A 21,446-nucleotide genomic window follows, 5' to 3' on the forward strand; every position below is an offset into this window, starting at 1 on the left:
ATTAAAAACATTTCTTCTTTTTGCTGCAGCTGCACCACCAAATTCAGTGGTGTGGCAAGTGTGTGGCCCACTGGGTGAAAAGTAGTCCCTGGAACCCCCAGAGCTGCACGGGGTGGGAGTAACGGTAGAATGTGTCATAGCAATGCAATGGGCAATTGAAGTACGGACACCACTATGCACATAAAATAGTTGAAATGACTCCAGAATAATTTGTGAAAAGCACTATACAAAACACAGTTTAAAGACAAGTGTTGAGATTTATTTGGAAATTCACAGTTTCTACTGGCACTGTAGTAGTTTATTAAAAGTTCTAGTGCCACAATTTTGTATTGATTCACGCAAATGGTATATAAACCCTTTCGATTTCCATTCTTGTTTGGGCCCCCATCCCTACCCATGTTCTTAAAAAAGCAGGTCCATGTCTTAGGCTGGCTAGCTGTGCAGACTAAGTACATCACTGTAAAAAATACTCTAACATGAAAGCTGAAGAACAAAGACTTCAAATAAGTCACATTATGTATGATATTCAGGAAAGGCGTTAACTCTTTTAAGAAAAGACCACAAGGAGACACTATTAAAGTGCTCAATAAGTTAACTTTTGCAACATAACTTCAAACTCTTCCATCACATTCACTCTGATGTACTTACATTCCAGCTATGCAATAAAAATTAACTCACATGAGAAAGTACACATACACACACACTCTCACACACAGAGCACATATGTTACCCAATACAAAAGCAAACAATATGGACATACCTTTTGGAACAGATTATAGATTGTGTCAAGCTTCAAACTCATAGCTGCTTTTCTATTGAATACCAAATTTATCTGGAAATGGGGCTAATGGTTCTTCCTCCCAATTTCTTAGCACAGGAAGACAACTAAAGAGCACAATGCTGATTATCTTTGTTAATCAAGTCAGTCTGGGCAACAAGGTAAGTTTGTTAGTATCACATCCTCTAGGGGTACTGTACCATTGAATAATGATATTAATTGCTAAAACAGAAGGTAACAAGTGAGTTTAAAAATGAAGATCTAAAGAGAAAGTCTACCTGGCAATATTTCCACACTATCCATCACATCACTTAGTCTCACTGGAGGCAAACATATTGTTCTATGTAGCAGTTTAGTGTTGTATTTCTAGGAGAGTTTAAATATAAAAATAATTCCCCTCCAATGGTATTATAAATAGACAAAAGGCACATAAATATGTGAAGGTGCTAAAAATAGGACCATAGCAAAATGGGAAACAATTATGCTTTAACTCTGTTCCGCTGAAACTGAGTTTCAAGATGTTATCTTCAGCAATTGTGAAAAACACTGTATAAATGAGTCCCCCACCCCCCGGCCCCATTTACAATCTTAACCAATTCCAAAGTTGTCCATATATAAAGTCAGCTTTGAAAAAAGCTGAAGCTTATTAATCAAGGATAGTTGTTGACACAATCTTATCTATTTTTAAAAGAACAACATAATTTTGCCCAATAAACCAACCTCTTCTTCCCTGTCACCCAAACACTACAAGATTTGTCATACAAAAAGCTCCCATTATGAAGAGTTCTATGAATTTTAAAGGTGTCCAGAAACAGCTGTGACACCGAGTGTTCCCACGGTTAAATCCTTGTTTCCTTTGATGATATCGTGCAGACTTGGTAAGGACCCTGTCTTAGTCTGTATTAAAGCTTTTATGAGCTTCTCCTGTTCTGGTGCTTTAGATCGTCTTCGTTTCAAAGCCCTCTTCTCAGTTTTTGTCTTTTGGATTTGTCCATTGCACAAACCTGTGCATGCTGAAATGCCACAGAAGTAGGACTCTTCAGACTGTGATGAAGTTTCTGAACTTCCTTCTGATGGGGGACCTTTGTATGAAGAGTGATATACGTCGCCAATATTAGAGAAGTCTCTCTGATTTGTAAATGGCTTCCTGCTTTTTATTTCTCCATTAGCTACTCGATGCACTGGCTCAGCTACCGGCTTGACAGTTTCAATTTTCTCACTTTTATATTTACACCGTTTCTTCTAAAAACAAAAAACAGAACTGATAAACAAGGAGCCCTTCAAGGTCATCTAGTTCAGTTCAGAGGCAAAATTCTACATGCTCATTTTCATCATCCAATTAAAGTGAGACATGTTTTTAAACACACATAAATGAACTAAGGAACAAACTACTATTTACTGGCAAGCACCATAGTGCTCTTGGTACAAGTTCCTATATAATGAAGTACCTTTTTTTCTGGGGAAAACTTCAATGGTTCTACAATGTAGAAGTCATCTGGGCCCACTAAAAGGAAAGAAAAATGGTTCAGATTATACAAGCACACTTCTGGAGGCACACTTCTAGGTTTGGAAAGCTGGCTAAAATCCAGCCTTTTTAAGTCAGCTGCCCAAATCATACTTGCTCTGGAAAACTGCCCATCTTGAAGGATTTAATTGCCCAAATGTTTGCTAAGTTACCTCTGAGCCAAACACAAGTATGCTTTCTTTAACTGCAACAAAATGGAGGTTGTACCTAATCACAGTACAGATTTTACAAAGCAATGCTGCGGAAACAAGTACCTAAACCACTGCCATTCCTACCTTCTTTACTGTTTAGCTGAAAAGACTGAGACCTGGTGAGTGGAAAGGAGGTTCTTCTTTTCAAATTCATGTCATCATACGAAGAAACACATCTGTAGGAGAAACACACACAATACTTTCATCTTCAGTTGGGGAATAAATATCATTCTCTCTAAATCCAACACCATGTCTTCCACATAGGAAGAAATCTCAGAAATCTGTCATTTGTACTTTTCCAGCTTCTAATGAATGAAAGTATTTTTTGGCTACCAGCTTCATACTGCAGGAGGGCGTTATATGCATACTGAAGTTTGCAAATCACCCAGGAGTGATAACACAAGCATTTACATGCTAGATGGAGAGGTGGGAAGTATCCAATACTGCTGCTGTGCTCCTGTCGTTTCAGTTGAACAGGCGGGACCCACCACTTGCACAACAGAAAGTAGTATTTCCGAAAGTAATCTTGGAAATGCTTGTTTCTGGAATAGGACAGGTCAGCGGAGCTCCCTTCTGAAACAACCCCCCCTATTATTCTGTTCAATCTATTAGCTTCCTGTTGTTGTTGTAGTGGTAAGTCTTCCTAGCACGCAGGCAGCACTGGATACTGCCCAACAAGTCATGATATCAATGGGACTAGGCATGAAAATATTTGCTAAATTGCACCTTTATGGTAAAAGGCCTATCAGATTTGGGATATTTAGCAAAGGCATCTTCCTTAAGAACAGGCTAAAACAAGGTATATAACCTGATACCCTCCTGTTGTTTTGAACTACAATGCCCATAATCCCTTACCATTGGACATGCTGCTTGGGGCTTATGTGCATTATAGTTCAAAACATCTGGAAAGTTATCTATCCCTGGTCTAGATTTCATAACCTATGCCATGATTTTCACAGGCATCAGGTGTAAACATGCCTTTCAAATGAAAGCACAACCTCTTGACTAAACTTATTTTATTCTTTCAGACTGATTCTATTCAAGACTGATGTCTCCAAACCCAAATTCTGCAAGATGGGAAAAAACAAGAAAAAGCTAGTACAACTATCATTTTTGGCACTGGTCCAGTGGCACATGAAGATTAAAAACTTCATGCCAAGATGTACTCTACAAGCAAAGTATTACATACATTGTGAACTCTTAATAAAAGCGAGAACTACAGTTAAGTCAGAAGCAAATATGGAGAACAATTATTAAATTGTAGATTGCCAACTCACTGAGAACTGACCAGTCTACAAGCAGAACATGAATATGTAGAGTCCAACAGTCCCTGCTTTTTAAGTTATCAAGATAGGGCTCCAAGAGTGAATTTGGAGAAATCACCATAATGTAACTGAAAGCACAATCTTTTGCATTTATGTTTGTGAGGATAAAGTTGGTCATGAGGTTATGCTATATTCGAATGGGATATCCACATTGCATACTTGATGCCAGTGAAGATAATGCTAGGTGACATCATCTGTCTAGCCCAGGGGTCGGCAACTTGTGGCCCTACAGATGTTTTGGCCTACAATCCCATCCACCATTGGCTATGCTGGCTAAGGCAGATTTGTGAAGGGGGTGTTCACAACTTGTCCAGCCCTGGTCTATTATAAAATACAGTAATGAAAGCTTACTCATGAATAGTCCCACTGATCTTAGTAACACTTGCCTTTTCCATGTTGGCTAAGTGTATGCACACAAATATGCTAGGTTATTTGAGAGCTTCCACATGCATACATCTTCAACTTAGAATACATATTTGGTAGCCAGAAATGAAATGTTTTGGCCCTACCTTGCACTAATGGCCTCCAAAAGTTACCTCTCTAATAGTCAATTGACTAATGGCATCCAATAATTACCCCTCTAATAGCCAATTGACCTCAGATGGCCTTTGGGAATTAAAATAATAATGAAGCAGTTTTCAGTGCTCATTCTACTGCTTCTAATATCCCAGCTATGCAGACATATTTTTTTGGTAATACTGAAAAAGAAACACTGACTAATATTAATATAAATGGTAGAAAATCCCCCAAATCCTAGGAAAGAACACATATTAAAGTCATAGGTAAATTGGGAAATAAATTACCTTTTGGGACTAGGATAGTGATTACTTTTGGGAACTTTTGAGAAGTAATCATCATTCAACTCTGCCTTATTTTTGCAACGCTGAACGAAAAGCATCAAACCTAGGATGGCACAGAGTACCAAAGTAATCACAAGATAGCTTTGGCGATCAGAAACCTAAAAGAAAGACATTTACAGTTAAATATGAAACAAACATTCACGTAAGAGAACATTGCAACATGACATATAAACTTCATCTAGAGTAACGAGCAAGACCAACTGTTTTATGTATTATTTAAATTTATATCCTACTTTCAAATACATAATTAGTGTGGATTACAATAAAGTATTAAACACACAACAAGGATGAATTTGTTTGGAGTGCATGAGAGATAAGGCCTTCTAGGTGATAACCTGAGGGTTGTGGAGTTCTCTTGCACCTAATCTATGCATGACCCCTACAATGCAGACATTCAAATAATGCCCATAAAAGATTTAAATTAAAATAAGTTAAGAATAGCAGATCTGTAGATGCAGCTTAAAAAAAATCCTTTCATTTTAAATGTTTTGATAGCTTAGCATGGAAACACTTAGGTCCTCAAAGCTAAGAACTATCTAGGCTGCAATACCAGCTTGCCTGTGTACTCAGTCAGCTGATACCAAGACCCAATTCCTGTTATTTAGGCCATAAAAACTTTTAATTGTAACTGACCTTGGGAGATCTATCCTATACATGTTTAGACAAAAAAAGTCCTACAACTCCCAACATTCTCCCAGCCAGGCTGACCCTCAGTTACAGATTCCAGACAATGTTACTTGATGGGAGGAATAATATCCTGGGGAGGGATTTTCAGCAAGCACTGGGACTCTTCTGCTTAACCCACTGAGGACCGAATTCATGGGGGCTACTATACACACATGGGCGCTACTACACAGTACAGGGCTGGTCACTGCTATTATGGTAATTGTTTTCATAGAATCATAGAATAGCAGAGCTGGAAGGGGCCTACAAGGCCATCGAGTCCAACCCCCTGCTCAATGCATCATCATCTATTTTTCCCCACATATAGCCAGGAAGGATGAGATTCAAATCAAATATGAACAAATGGCTAACCATGGCTAACCAAATGGCTAACCATGCTTTTAAAGGAGGACTACACCCTTGGACACCATCAAACTTGAGGGAGAAGGAAAGCCACATGTCGAGCACCCTGAGAATGGGTTCAAGGGACTAGATACAGCCTATCTTCAACTGCAACCCTATATCTTTGCTAAGTGCAACATACAAGACTACAGGCAGGGCAAGCCATTATCCTCAATAACCCGCTGTTGCTCAAAAACAATAAACTGAAGAAAAATCAGGGGGACATTAGCACACATTCAATGGGCATGGAAAAGTGCAAAAAAAAAAATCCAGTCCTGTTTGCACAAAAACAGCGTTGAGGATTTTTTTAAAAAAAGGACTCCAACTGCAATCGGTGCAGGGATGGGGCACTTGGTGGCAGACAAGATGGATTCTGCCACCAAGTCCCCTGGGATGCCAAGCGGAGCTGGCTGGAGGACTGAGGGTAAGTGTGTGTGGGGGAAAGCTATGCACTGTGGGTTGTTTGCACCATAAACAGATTCCCAAATGACTGGTAATCTCATGCAGTATTTTTACCATGCCAAATTCAAGTGTTACTTAAGGGAATTAAATTGGCATTGAGGCTTAGAAATGTGTTAATATTTTCAAGTCTAAAAACATTTTTGCCCAGATGCCATCTGAAGTCAGTTATCTATAACGGCACCAGTCCCCTTTCTCCCCACATTTATATTTAACATTTTTGCTATTCTCAAAGACGAGCATTGAGACTGAAATGTACAGGAGTTTCAAGTTTAGCATCCTATTTATAAATCAGATTTTTACCTCTCTTTTTAGTTCAGCCACACTTGATGACAGATTGGACAGAAGTTGTGTCACATTGGTCAGTTGTGCCTGAAGAAGCTGGATGGCCTCTGTCTGCTTCAAATCCTAAGTGAAGAGAAGAAATTAAAACCATTTCCCCCTTTCAGTCCAGCCTGCAGGGTACTTGCTATATAGAACAAGATATTCCCTTCTTGTAGATTGAGTCATTATAATACAAGTCACAGGGATTAAATTACAAGATGAGGGATTAAAGCAGGTACCATGGCATCCTCAGGACCCTGGTTGCCCCCGTCTTGGGAATCTTCCTAATGTTGCACTTAGCTCAGCAGTGAGAAAGCAGGAAGTTCTCAGACTTCCTCCTTCCTTGCTCCTGAGGTGAACGGAGTGGTAGGAAGAAGTGGCAGGCTGGTGCTGAAGGAAGAAGTGAGAAGGAAGGCAAGTGAGGAGGGAGGCATCAGGAGGGTCTGAAAGGTTGGGTGAGGGTGGCAGAAGTTTGGGTGAGGGGTGGCAAGCAAGGAGGAGTGGCGGTGGAAGTTTGGGTGAGGGGGTGGCAGCAAGCAAGGGCAGTAGTGGCAGAAGCAGTGAGGGAGGGAGAGTGGTAGCAGAAGCGGAGTGGATGAAGAAGCAAGCAGACAGGCATGCGTCCCCCCGGTCCAAGACAACAATTCTGAATGTGCACGCAGAGCCAAAAAGGTGGCCTACTTCTGGATTAAAGTATACCTAGGATCATGTGGATAGAATAAATGCAGGTTGCTTACCTGTAACTGTAGTTCTTCGAGTGGTCATCTGTGCATTCACACATATGGGCTCTTTGCTTGCACGGAGCTCGTTTTGGAAACTTCTATGGCTGAGGCAAACATTTTTGGCAGGAACCCCTCCCCACCATCCACTGACTGTGGGTTCCAGCCCTTCTCCTCAGTTCCTTGAGACTGAATTGCTAGCCTCTTAACCAGGAGAGAAACCACTTGGTATCGACGGCACATTGATATCGACACCAAAGTGGGGACGGTGGGTGGGTTGTGTGAATGCACAGATGACCACTCGAAGAACTACAGATACAGGTAAGCAACCTGCATTTCTTCTTCGTAGTCTCTGTGCATCACACATATGGGCAATTAACCCTGGTGGAGGGTAGGTGCAGATCAATGTGCCATCTCAAGATAGAAGACAGAACTACTTGACCAAAATTGCAGTTTGTCCTGGTACAAACATCCAGACAGGAGTGTGGCATGAAGGTAGAGGGCTTATACCAAGTAGCCGCTCTGCATAAGTCCAGGATCGACAGTCACTTGCCTCAGGCTGTCGACATTGAGGCAGTGAGTACAGAATGGGGTGTTACAAGATGATTGAGTTGTAAGCCCCCCAACTGGTAGGGCAGTTTAATAGCATTCACAATCCACACTACAAATGTTTGTGCCAATAGTGATTGCCCTCATTTAAGGACAACGTAACAGGCAAATGGTATTTTAGTCATACAAAATTTGTCCAATGCAGCCTTGCAAAAACAAGAGCTTGCTGTACATCAGATGAGTGTAATGCGACTTCCACTGGAGTAGAAGGAAACAGGCAGAAGGTAGTAATTGAAAAAGAACCTTCCAAAAATGTAACCTGAAATCCAAGGTTGCCATTGGCTGAGATGGATTTGATGTGTAGCAAGACGAAACTGCATGCTGGAATGAAACAGGCTCAGATAAAGCATCCAATACAGATGTATTAACGACTATTTCAGCCCTAGCATACAAGGAGTGTAAAGGTAAGTACATCCTTCAAGGAGGCTGAATGAGGTTGGAAGTCCTGAAGATCCGAGTATTAGAAAAAACATTCCATTTCATGGTAGACGATTTTTCTGTTGCCAGCTTACAGGCTGGGTGTAATATGGAATCAACCTCATGTTAAAATTAGTCACAATATCAAGGTTCTTCATATGATGAGTCTGAGCATTTGTAGATCAAGATGTTGGACTCTGTCTCGATGTCAGGAAAAGAGACTTGGTACTGATGGAAGTCGGAGGACCCTACTCTGTGATATCTTCAGAAGTAAAGTGAGCCATGCTTGTCTCAGCCACCAAGGGGTGACTATGATGTAGTCTGTGTGGCCCAGATTTTTTTTTAAATATATATATTATTTATTGCAGTACTCATGAAATGAAAGGGAAAACGAGAGAAACAGGTAAATAAGAGTCCTGGTCCACTCAAACTGAACTGCATCTCCTAGGGAGACCACGAAGAAGAACCAACAGATTTGACTGCCACCTGTGTGGGTCCTGCTGAAGTCTGTTGAGTGATTCTGCTAGACACTTGCCTCATTCAGCCAAGTGTGGGACCAAAGCGAGATTTCCCTGCCAATTGTTCTATTGGAATCTTCATTGTCACTAGGGTAGATCCAGAAGAGTGGGTTACTCCTTGCTTATATACCACAATACACTGTGTTGTCTGTATAAACTCACACTCTGTGGCACGTCAGGTAGGTCTTAAAAGACTGGAGTGCCTTTTTTACCGTGCAATATGGCACTGTTATAGTCAGAGTGAGTCTGGATTGCTCTGGGGTTACTATGAGGACCAAAGAGGTCAATAAATTGAGGATTAGTCCTACTGCCTTCAATAGCATCCTCTTCGAAGATGCTACTAGAAGCCAGTCTAAATATGGGTAGATTTTCACCCTGTGCAGGCAAATGAACTGCCATATATTTTGCAAATATTCGGGGGGCTGTGCTTAGGTCCAATGGAAGCACCCAAATTGGAACATATTGGTAGCTATGATAAACCCAAGGTACCTCTGGTGAGTGTTCTGAATGGCTATATGGAGGTATGCATACTTTAAGTGTATGGAGGCAAAACATACTCCTTTCTGAGGAGCAGCATTAAGAAGGACAGTGTGACATCTGTAATTTGCTGGTTCTGATGTAAGTACTGAGTTGTCTCAAAACCAGAATAGGTCACAGAAATCTGGAGAGGAGCAGATCAAGTATAGTAGGGTAAGTAAACTGAGGAAGACAATGACTAAGTCAAAATCTTCACCAGGATCTCTGGTCCAATTTCTGATGAGACTGCTTGAAGTGCATGTGTTGTTGCCCTGTTGCCGCTGTTGCAGGAAATGAGATGAGCAATGGGATTGAACAACTCTTCACCGTTGAATGGCAGGTCCTCAATCTAGCTTACAGAGTTAGACCTGCTAATCATAGGTATACATGCGAAGCGCCCGAGCGCCCACCATTGCTCTCGACTAACAATCGGTGAGGCAACAGTCATGTTAAGTTGCTGACGAGAGGAAAAGTTGTTATCTGGACATCATAACTAGATAGTGTATGACTCTGGGGCCCAAAGCAGATGAATATGTTAGGTGGCCTGGTAGGTCCAACATATATGTTCTGAAAACTCCCCTTGGGAATAACTGGACTACTATAGAATTGGGACATGGGTGCATAAAGAAAAAAACCAGTGTCCATTACTGGACCTTATGTAAAGATTCTGCCCTTTCCAATGTCAGAGCCATCAATGAAGGGGCCTTTCCAGGAATTTTTAACTGTCAGAAGCAGTGTTAGAAGGAAAAATATTGACACATATACAGCGTGAAATACAAAATCCTGCACTTTATTTACATGGTTATGTGTCTCAATACCAAGCCTGGTCATCCTCAATGACCGGGAAGTGGTATAAGTCCTCTGAAGGAGGTTCTGCCCTGTGTAGGCACTACATCATGAGGTGATGCAGAAGAGAGCAATGTTGAGACCGACTGACAGTCCTCAAAGGATTGAGGGGAATCAGGTCTATTCTTATGCTCCAACTCATCTTCCTCAAGTTGATCTCCTGATGCCCCACGGAATGGGGAAGAGCTGGAATAGCTGAGCCCTGTGTATCAGTCGCAATGACACCAATCTCTGTTGTACGTGTCCCCATCATGGTACTGATGCCAGTAGCCGTGCTTGTATGGTATTCTCAGGAGATGCGGCCCATTTCACATTGTGTCCCCTCCTCTCACAAGTGGGGGGATGATGACATCAGACATCATGGTAATAAAACTCTCTCCATTGAAAGCAGAGCACTCAGAGTGTAGAGACCCTGAAATTGGTGGTTAGCCTGGAAGGGATATACTGCCTGACGTGGTGGATGTCCATTGGCTTTGGACGGGAGAGATATCAGATCTCACCCTCTGACATTGAAGCATGCGAGACGCCAGTCTCGGTATCAAGAGTTCCAGCCTTGGTACTGAAAAAGCCAGTTATGTTATTGCCAGTCTCGGTATCAAGAATTCCAGCCTCTGTACCGAAGAAGCTATTGCCAGTGTCGGTATTGAGAGTTCCAGCCTTGGTACTGAAGAAGACAGTTATGTTATTGCTGCCGAGGAGGCCACCCGTGGAGACTCTTAACAGTAGTGGTTAGATCTGGCTTTGATACAATAGCCTCGGCATGAGACTTTTGTTGTTGTTCTTGATGTATGTCCCAAAGGCTTAAGTGAATTGGCCTTCCTAGATATCTCTTTTGCTGCAGAAACAGCTAGAGAGCATCCAGATTTCTGGAAGTTTGGAACGACACATGGATAGAGTCGGGGTCCGAGGACGCTGAGGGGACATAAGGGGCCTCTGCCACAATCAGCTGCAGAAAGCACTTCGGAGAATCCACAGCTTCTAGAGCTTTTCTCCGCAGAAACGCCCCAAGCAATCAGTCCCAGAAGGCTTAAGTGAGCCGGCCTTCTTAGATATCTCTTTTGCTGCAGATACAGCTAGAGAGTGTCCAGTGTTTGAAGATCAGAATGACCCATGGTTAGTCAGGGTCTGAGGATGCTGGGGGAAACATAGGTTGAGGAGCCTCCGCCATGAGTGGCTGTATTGATTGTTTTGGAGAATCGGTGGCTTCTAGAGCGTTTCTCCTCAGAATCGCCATTACATGTTTAGCCCTCAGAAGGCTTAAGTGTCATGAATCTCATACAGTGGCGACGGGACTCGATGATGCAAGCCTCTCCCAAACAAATCAGAGAGAATATCTGTCTGTTGGGGAAGCTTGCTGACACATTTTCAGAAAAAAAAGGCCTTAACAGCTATGCAAGCCCTCCCTGATGTGATCCCAGATCGCTGGAGGGTAAAATAGCGAAAAATACTAACAATAATAAATTAAGACTTAACAAAAACTGAAAACAAACTAAAAAGAACTAAAAACCTCAGCACTCTAAAGCTTTCTCCTCACGAGAAAGACAGAAGTTCCCAACAATACATCCTTTCAGCGAGGCGGTCGAAAGAGAACTGAGGAGAAGGGCGAGAACCCAGAATTAGTGGACAGTAGGGGAGGGGTTCCCACCAAAAACGTTTGCCTCAGCTACAGAAGTTTCTGAAACGAGCTCCGTTCAGGCACAGAGCCCATTTGTGTGATGCACAGAGACCACGAAGAAGAAACTTGGGCTCCTTCTCAGGTGGTTTCTACTAGTTTGTCCTTGAGGTTTTACAAATGGTTATTGTGTATAGCACAATTCTGTACTGTACTGTACAAAATTAAAGACCAGCTCTATTCCTCCCCTATCCCTCATCAAAAAACCAAGTTTCTATCTTTAAGGAACACAAACTTTACAATGTGTGGCTAATTTCCGTTTCTGAAGCCACAGGGAGTCAAGTCAAGGGGAGTGACCTCAGAGCTCTTCATAGCTCATTAGCTAGCAGAGGACAATTCATGTTTTCATAACTTATTTGGAGCACAGAAAAACAGTTCAAATTAACCCTTAAAGATCCACTCAGAAGAGTGCTCAAATCCACAAGATGCTGTTATAGGAAGTACACAAATATATAGTTTGAGCTAGAAAAGATTAAACAATTCCTTTTTCTAATTTAAAAAGAGCAAATATTACCAAACATGACTGCAGAATGTCTATCATATACAAAGGCTTAAAATAAACACGTATGAGTTTGTGTTCTGCTTAAGGTCAGGTTAATAGATTGAATGTGCTAAGATACAGTCTTAGCACATACAATGGTAAGAGAAAAGCACCAGCTAGTATAGATGTTGCATAAATTGCCTTAGAAGCAAAATAAAATGAAAGGAAGATAATCACATTAACCACTTCAAGTTACAGAAAAGTAATAATGGAAAGCAAGGCTCCATTCAGTAAACATACCTGCTGTTCTGCTATGCGTGAGGTATTCTGAAGTTTTATTATAGTTGTATTAAAAGCCTTCTGCATTTCTTCCATTTGCTTACGATATCTATAAAGAGAGTTAAAAAGTATCTTAGAGAGTAACCAGTCTTGCCAATTTAATTTATCCCTCATCAACTGAAAGGACAAGAAAGGAGACACTTCACAATGACACTTCACTTTTGAACTAGTCCTTTGTGCTGCTGGCACTCCCTGCCCAAAAACTGACATGGAAGCATCTGGCCTTCTTTATACTCCCTCTTCAAAGGAAAAGATATTTTCCAACCAATTATTTAAATTATTTTTCTGAACACACACAAAGCATGCTTTACATAACGAAGCAACATTCACATACAGAAGAAATCTTAGCAATGCAATAAGGCTGAGCTTTATAACCTTCATGCTTCCATAAACACATACATCATGCATTACTTATACATTTGTATACAAATGTTTCTACAACACGGAACGTATTTTCTTAATATAAAATTTCTCAAGTTTCCTGTTATAGGCACCCCTGTTTCTTTACTCAGAAGCATAGAGAACCATTATTTGTGAACCACCCAGAGAGCTCCGGCTATTGGGCGGTATAGAAATGTAATAAATAAAATAAATAAAATAAAATAAAATTTCCCTTTTCAGAACTGAGTAGCATTCAGAAACTAAGCTTATAAGAGCTTGCTTAGTTTCATTTGCACAGAGAATTTTCTTCATGAGGTTTTAAAATGAATAAAAATATAAGGCTTCCATTGCTATTCTTACCTTTGACTAAGTTCTTCCAAATAGCGGCTGCTGAGAGACATATTTACTTCCAAGGCTTTAATACGATTGTTGAGTCTCATAAACACAGACTCTTTTTGGTTTGATCCATGAACAAGATTCCCATTTGCATAACCCAAGTCTGTGGAATTTTGTAATTCAGCATAAAAGTCTGTAGCAGTTCGTGGTAAACCACCAGAAACGGGAATAGCAAGAAATGTTTCCTCAACTGTCTGCTCATCATCTTTTATTTCCAAAGCCGATGACTCTACAACAAGAGACTCCACTGGTGTTTCCATTTCCAAAGAACTAACTTTTGTTTCCCCATCATAGCTTTCTAAGGCTACTGTACATTCAGACTGTGGAACAGTCTCTGTTGGTTTCAAAATTATTTCGTTAGAGACTTTTTCTTCTGTGCTCATCTCCTTCAATTCAGTTACAATACTGCTTGCAGATGGCTTCTCTGTAACAGAGCCTATAACTCCATCATCTTCAGCAGGGATTTCCTCTTGGAAAGGTACTTCTGGGCTTTCAGATACAGCTTTTTGTTTTTTAGGTTCTGAGGACACTTCTATTGTAGACAGCAACTTGGCTCCTGTTGTAACATCCAGGAGAATGGACTGAGACACAGTTTGAGGATGACTAGGCTCCAGTTCAAAAGTACCCTCGGTCTGATTAATCATAGCTTCATTCAACATACTGCTTAAGACACTTACAACTGTTTTGGATGGCTCTACAATTAAGGACTCCAATTTCTCTGGAGGATGTTCATGTACCGAAATATGCAATGATTTGGTTGGAACTAGCTGGGCCTGCCAAGTAGTAACTGCGAAATATTTTTCCCAACTGGTGTCAGTTTTGCTACGGTGGCGATGAAGAGCGGCTGTTGCTGAACACCACTTGTACAAATATTCTGAAAAACTGGAAATACAACAGACTGTCACCAACTCACAGCAATAGATTTGTGTTTCAGACTCAAACCATGGAATTTCTTCTTCTTGTTCATCACTGGGAAGTAGAGTCACTGTTGACTGACTTGCTTCCTCTTCATATTCATGGACTAGCTGAACAATTGGGCTCTCTCTTGTTTTATCTAAGACTAACAGCTCCTTTTCAGTTTGTGGTATCTCTGAAGTAACAAGCCTATAAACAGAAGTTTAAAGTTAGACATCAAAAAGTAGTTCAACATATCTTAATAAAAAAAGGATGGTGATGGGAAGGTCAACCTCTTTGAATGCCAGCTTGGAAATGAATGATTACTTCCCACATTAACCTTGCCTAGGCTTGGAGACTTAAGCTACAAATCCATAGAGGACCTGAAATCACAGTGGACCACAGATTTATTTTTGAATGAAGTAATTTCCTTATAAACTATTATTTCTGAAATACTGTAAATTTGATTGTCATCATTTTGGGAAAGGGGCGATTGGGCAATGTGAGCAAGAGAGAATAGCGCTTTCATATGCTAGGCAATAAAGCCAAAATGTTAGAATAAGAATTTTAATTTCTCTAATGTTGTAGCATTGAAATGCTGGAGGGAGCAGGAAAGATTGATTGAGAGCCAGTGTGGTGTAGTGGCTAAAGTGTTGGACTGGGAGTCAGGAGATCTTGGTTCTAGTCCCCACTCGGCCATGGAAGCCCACTGGGTGACTTTGGGACAGTCACAGACTCTCAGCCCAGCCTACCTCACAGGGTTGTTGTTGTGAGGATAAACTGGAGAGAAGGCGGATTATGTATGCCGCCTGAGGTTCCTTGGACAAAAAAAGGCAGGATATAAGTGCAATAATAAAATAATAAATAATAAATATTTGGGATGGAACCAAGAAATGCTGATCAAGCCAAGACCCATGGGTACAGGGGAGAATAGACAGGAAGAGGGCAAGATGGGGATAAAATGAGAGCACTTTATAAATTTTCTTTCTACTGGGTTTAAATTAATTGCAACCTACTAAAAGACTCTGGGGCTGGGCAGGTTAAAAACACACACACACACAAACACAGTCACTTACTCTAAAGAAGGAATGGTGGTTGGCTCTGGGAGTTTGGGTGCTGCCCTGGATATAGCAGTTGTATTTTCAGGCACACTCTGATTTCCTATCAAAAGACATGCAAATTTAAAGAGACCAAGTTCCATATCAACAGCTACAGAAACTAAACGTTGAAATGAATGGCTTGCAAAATGACATAGCAACCTCTCTCAATGTTATCAATGTTATTGCTTTAACACATGAGTTGCCTTGGGCTCATTAAGGTATAAAAAGTTCTAAATACAATATATATGGAAAGAATGAGTTAGATCAATCCTTAGTCATGCTTAAATTTTCCTAATTCCCATTTATTTCATTGTGTATAAGCATGACTAAGCTTGGATCAAAACCAATGCTTTTACAGCAGTCATTATGGAGAAGCAGAGGGAAATCTCAATTTGGGCGAAGGAACTACAACCATTTAAAAACATCTGTTTATTCCAACAAACTGAAAAAAATTACCTTGTTCAGCTGAGTCCTCTTCAGTTTTTGCTCCAAGGATATTAGCAGCAATATTCACCATATTTAAAATGGCATCTAAAAAGTATAAAACAGGTAGCACCCCCCCACAAAAAAAACCATTAAGATAGCTTGCAGGAAACAGCCTTTCCCAAATTTTCTACTTCCTAAATGTGTTTTTGGCTTGTTATTTTGTATGGAGATCCAATGTTTCTGAGCAGTAAATTATGCACATATAGCATGCATACACACCCGAAATATGGATTGTGATAACAAGGAGTGTGCCCAAGACAGTGCCCATGATTTAACAACGCATGTCAAGTAATAAAATTACTATCAAAACAAACCATTACCAGTGCTTCTTAGAATAGAAAACATAAGTTCTATTCATTTCAATGGGTCTACTCTAATATTGGATACTACCCTGTGATTAAACAAACTACCTAAGAGATTATGTAAAGTAACTGAGTTATTAATTAATGAGATGGAATTAGACCTAGATATACTGGCAATAGGGAAGTTACTTTGTTTAGGCCATATTACAGTTATAAAAATGAACATTTTACATAAGATTTTTTTTTAATTTTGTATAATAACAACAACAACAACAACAACAATCCATTAACTATCTTAGCTCTGAATATTAGAACATTGCAAGTCATCATTAATGCATTTATTTAATCCATTTATTTCTCAATCAAAAATTCAAAGTGTTAAGGTGGCCTGTCAGTTATAAATGCTGGAAAATACTATCAAGTAGGCATATTAACAGCTATGACTTAATGACCCTGTTCGCAGGTTACAGCGGAAAATTCGGGATTGTTTAACCCAGGAATTGCTGGGAATGAGCAGAGTGTGTGAGCCATTTCCAATTTCAATTAACAAACCAGAAACGTTCCTCGGTTCTTTCATGATGTCTGAACCTGGAATCTCTGGGTTGCTTATGGTTAAACAATCTAGAGTTAACCCAAGAAGAAATCAAGGACAATTGCTCTTAGGTTAATTGAAATTGGAAATGGCTTACATGTTCCACTCATCCCTGGTTCACACATTAACACTAACCAATGGATTATTTAACCAATGGTTTGTCACCCTACTCAGGATTTGTCTGGCAGACAATCAAACAAACCTTGCCTTGTTCTCTCAATCACTGGGATGTTTGTTTACATCCTTCACCCACACCCACCCTATATCCCAGGTGCTTTAGTGTTGGCATGTAGAACCAAAGTTTTTTTAAAAAAAATTTACTGCTCTTATCCACTGTCTCTGTAGCCTGGGGAAACAACCCATGGACAACACATGGTTCTAGATTTGCAAGTAATGACAACCCATGGTTTAAAGAACCCAAAGGTTCTTTAACAAACCACAGGTTCTCTTTCTGGGTTGTTTGTTTGTTTGCGTGGCTGCATTCACACATTACGACAACCTACAACTCAATAATGGACTGGTGTTATGTGCGAACCAGGTCAATATCCTAATGTTATAAATGACACAAAATTCTATCTATGGGCAACAGATAGATATTAGCTACAAGAATTTTTCCACAAATATTGATGTCTTCCATGAAATGTTTTCAGCAAACAACGACATATTGGCACAGTTCACATGTAATGGTAATGCAGTTGTTGCTTGCTTTTAAAGAGTAGTTTCCACCCTGGGTTCTAACTGGCTTGTCAGGGTAGAAATAAGCCAGAGGTCTGGGTTCAGATGTCATGCTAAATAACCCAGAGACCATGCATCCCAAGGGTGTTTAGCCACTCCCACTGAAAGGAGGAGCCAAATGGGATCGATCAAGCTGCATAAACTAGCATGCTGGATCCACAGTAATGTGTTTGTGTGTGTGTGTGTGTGTTTAACGTTACCACTGTATGTGAACTGGACCACTGTGAAAATGTGTGGAAGCAAAGAGGAAGAACAGGTTGCTTACCTGTAACTGTGGTTCTTTGAGTGGTCATCTGTGCAGTCACACTATGGGCTCTGCACTTGCGCTGAGCTGAGCTTCGGAAAGGATCAGTAGCTGAGTAAAAAACTGTTTGGAAGGCGGGAACCCCTCCCCCACCGTCCCCCGCGCATGCTCCAGCCCTCTCCCGCCTTCCCCTCAGTTCCTTTGCGACTAGATTGAACCTGGTACCGAGAGGAAGACAGAGTTGAACAACTAGCATGACACCGTAGAGGGGACGGAGGGAGGGTTGTGTGACTGCACAGATGACCACTCAAAGAACCACAGTTACAGGTAAGCAACCTGTTCTTCTTCTTCGTGGTCTCTGTGCATCACACTATGGGCGATTACCAAGCTTTGTACTCACCGGAGGAGGGTCGGTGTCATTGTAAGATTGCCAAAAGGACCGCTCTGCCGAAAGAGGAATCGTTCCTGGAATGGGTGTCGACACCGTAGTGTTTGACGAAGGTCAACGGGCGTGACCAAGTAGCTGCCTTGCAAATGTCAATAAGTGGAACTCCTCTGGTGAAGGCAGTGGATGTGGCCAAACTTCTGGTGGAATGTGCCCTTACCACGGTGGGGGGTTGAAGCTTTGACGTTTGGTATGCAAGGCGGATGGTACTAGCTATCCATCCCGCAAGGCGTTGGGAAGAGACTGCTTGGCCCTTTTGAGCACCTCCATAGCAAACGAAAAGTCTATTAGTGATGCGGAAGGCCTGGGTCCTGTCTTTGTAGAAGGCAAGGGCCCTACGGACGTCGAGGCAGTGCAATCGTTTTTCGAGGGAGGTGGTGGGAGAACATAAGGTTCTTTGTCTGCTATGCGGAGAAGAGAGGAGAACCAAGCTTGTCTGGGCCACCGAGGAGCAATCAGTATGCAGTTGGCATTGTCTGTGATGATCTTGGCTATCACCTTGTTGAGCAGGGGAAACGGAGGAAATACATAGAGTAGAGGACCGTGCCAATTGTGGAGGAACGCGTCCCCTAGTGAGGCAGTGCCTACACCTCCTCTGGAGCAGTAATGTTTGCAGGCTGTGTTCTCTTCGGAGGCAAAGAGGTCTATGTCTGGTCGGCCCCAGCGATGGAAGAGGTAATGGGTCATCGAGGTGGAGAGTTTCCATTCGTGTTGGAGGCGTATATGGCGACTGAGAGAGTCTGCTAGGGTAATGTCCGTACCGGCAATGTGAATTGCGGTGAAGTGGATTCCTCTGGGAATAGTCCAACTGAGTAGCTTGAGGGTAAGGTTGACGAGCTTTGACGAGTGTGTGCCTCCTTGCTTGTTGATGTGCCATAAGACTGTGGTGTTGTCTGTGAGGACTTGGACGTGTCGGTTGGAAAGTTCCGGTTCGAATGCGAGCAGAGCTTTCCTGACCGCTTCGAGTTCTAAAAAGTTTATATGGTTTTTCGACTCCGATCGCGACCAACGATCTTGGATCTGTAGTGGGCCGCAGTGGGCTCCCCAGCCTATGGTGGAAGCGTCTGTGGTTAGGACCCGTGACGGCGTCGTCGGATGGAATGGAACACCGTGAAGGAGATGTCTGGGTATTGTCCACCATTGAATAGATTGCGCTACATGTTTCGGGAGGCTGAGGAAGTGTCGTCTGGGATTGCGTGACCTGTCGAAGTGTCGGAGGAACCAAAGCTGTAGGGAGCGCATTCTGAACCTGGCCCATTCGATGACGGCGACGGTCGATGCCATGTATCCTAGTAGGCACTGGATGGAGTGTACTGATGTTCGAGTGGCTGACATCATGACTCGGGCTTTGTTTATCAGTGTACGGGATCGTTTGAGTGGTAGGTAGGCTCTTGCAGGTATGGAGTCAAGACGGGCTCCGATGAAGGTTATTGATTGGGTCGGTTGGAGAACGGACTTTTCGTGGTTTATACACAGTCCGAGGTCGTTGAGTAGGGAGATAGTGGTCGATATGTGATTTTGGAGATGCTGTTTGGAGTCTGATACCAAGAGCCAATCGTCTAGATATGGATAAACCTCGACGCCTAAGAGGCGGAGATGGGCGCAGACGACTGCCATACATTTGGTGAACACCCTTGGGGCCGATGAGAGGCCAAAGGGTAGCACGCAGAACTGGTAGGTGTCTGTGCCTATGGCGAAGCGTAGAAAGTGACGGCAGGATTCGTGGATGGAAATATGAAAATAGGCGTCTTTGAGATCGACGACGGCGAACCAGGCGATTTCTCTCAAGAGTTGTAGAGTTGTGCTCAAGGTTGTCATTTTGAATTTCTGGGGACGTATAAATGAATTTACGTCTCTCAAGTCTAAAATAGGTCTGAGACCTCCGTCTCGCTTCGGAACTGTGAAATACCGGGAGAAAAAACCCGCGGCTGCGACCTGTTCGGGAATTTTTTCGATAGCTCCCTTGTGCAAAAGTGTTAATGTTTCTTGAAGCAGTACTTCCGATGGTTTTGTATACTTCACAGTGGCAAGGGGAGGGAGAGTCTGGAAGTCTATCCTGTATCCTGTAAGAACGATGTCTAACACCCACGAGTGATGTTTTCCCATGCGTGAAAGAATGTGGCGAGACGGTCTCGAAAGAGGTGGGATCGAGGGTGTGGCGTGGCGTCAAAAACAACGTTTAGAGAAATTGTCCCCTTTCTTTTGGGATCTAAACTTGTTTTGAGGGGTAGTCGTCTTCCTTTGGAAGGTTTGAGAAGGCTGGAACCTTGGTGTTCTGTCGAAAGACTGCCTCTGTGAGTATGGCTAGTATTGACGTGGCCAGTGACGGGATTTCTGGAATTGTTGTTGCTGCTGTTGCTGTGGGCCGATGCCCATCTTTTTGGCAGTTGTTTTTGCCTTCTGGACATTATCCATCTGTTCATCGGTCTTTGAGTTGAAGAGACCATCCCCATCGAAAGGGAGGCTCTCGATGCGTGACCTGGCTTCTGGTGTGAGACCAGCAGATCTAAGCCAGGCGTGGCGCCGGAGGGCTATTGCGTTTGTCATGAGTTTAGAATAACAGTCGGCTTGGTGTCGGGTAGAGTTGGTCTGAAGCTTAGAAAGTCTGGATGCTTGAGCTTGAAAAGCTCTTGCTAACTCCCTCTGGTCGTCTGGCAAATAGTCACACAGGGAGCCCATTTTGTCCCAGAGAAAAGCCTGGTAACGAGCCATCAGTGCCTGGTAGTTAGTCACTCAAAGACCTAAAGCTGACGCGGAATACGCACGACGACCCATAAAGTCCAATCTGCGACCTTCTTTATCGACCGGAGAGGAGTGTGCTTTCTGTGACCTAGAATGCGAGGACTCTACGATTATCGAGTTGGGCTTGGGATGCGAAAATAAGAACTCAACGTCTTTAGATTGAACTCGATACATGGACTCGAGCCTGCGTGATGTGGGTGAGATGAGCGATGGCGATTCCCAAGTCTGTTTTAGTGTTTGCAGTAAGATAGGCGAGAACGGTATTTCGGTTGGCGTCGAGGCTTCCGTGTACATATTGTCAAAGAACGGATCGTGAATCTGCTCTTGATGTTGTTGGGCGTCGACGCCTAGAGCAGTGGCCATATAAAGGACTTGTTCGGAAAATGAACCCATGTCCTCCGATGGCGAAGAGCGGTCCTTTGTGCCAACTTCATCCCCAGGAGAGGGTAGCGATGGCTGGATATTTGAGGATGAAGAGTCAGATT

The 21,446-nt window shown here is 42.3% G+C and overlaps 1 protein-coding gene across 3 annotated transcripts in view; it reads right to left on the bottom strand.

Annotated features, from left to right (window-relative positions):
• Nucleotides 1–237: 237 nt before the first annotated feature.
• Nucleotides 238–21,446, bottom strand: part of SUCO (SUN domain containing ossification factor) — a 68,769-nt gene continuing 47,560 nt past the window's right edge. For all 3 annotated transcript variants that reach the window (XM_063133206.1, XM_063133197.1, XM_063133215.1), the window contains 9 exons: nucleotides 15,872–15,946; nucleotides 15,392–15,476; nucleotides 13,386–14,525; nucleotides 12,606–12,693; nucleotides 6,507–6,611; nucleotides 4,623–4,777; nucleotides 2,579–2,670; nucleotides 2,227–2,282; nucleotides 238–2,020 (listed from right to left, as the gene is read on the bottom strand). In XM_063133206.1, coding sequence (XP_062989276.1) covers nucleotides 1,574–2,020; nucleotides 2,227–2,282; nucleotides 2,579–2,670; nucleotides 4,623–4,777; nucleotides 6,507–6,611; nucleotides 12,606–12,693; nucleotides 13,386–14,525; nucleotides 15,392–15,476; nucleotides 15,872–15,946 — 2,243 coding nt within the window. In that variant the 3' untranslated portion in view covers nucleotides 238–1,573. The remainder of the gene's footprint in view (nucleotides 2,021–2,226; nucleotides 2,283–2,578; nucleotides 2,671–4,622; nucleotides 4,778–6,506; nucleotides 6,612–12,605; nucleotides 12,694–13,385; nucleotides 14,526–15,391; nucleotides 15,477–15,871; nucleotides 15,947–21,446) is intronic.

This window comes from Elgaria multicarinata, chromosome 1 (genome assembly GCF_023053635.1).
Source record: "Elgaria multicarinata webbii isolate HBS135686 ecotype San Diego chromosome 1, rElgMul1.1.pri, whole genome shotgun sequence".
Classification (NCBI taxonomy): domain Eukaryota; kingdom Metazoa; phylum Chordata; class Lepidosauria; order Squamata; family Anguidae; genus Elgaria; species Elgaria multicarinata.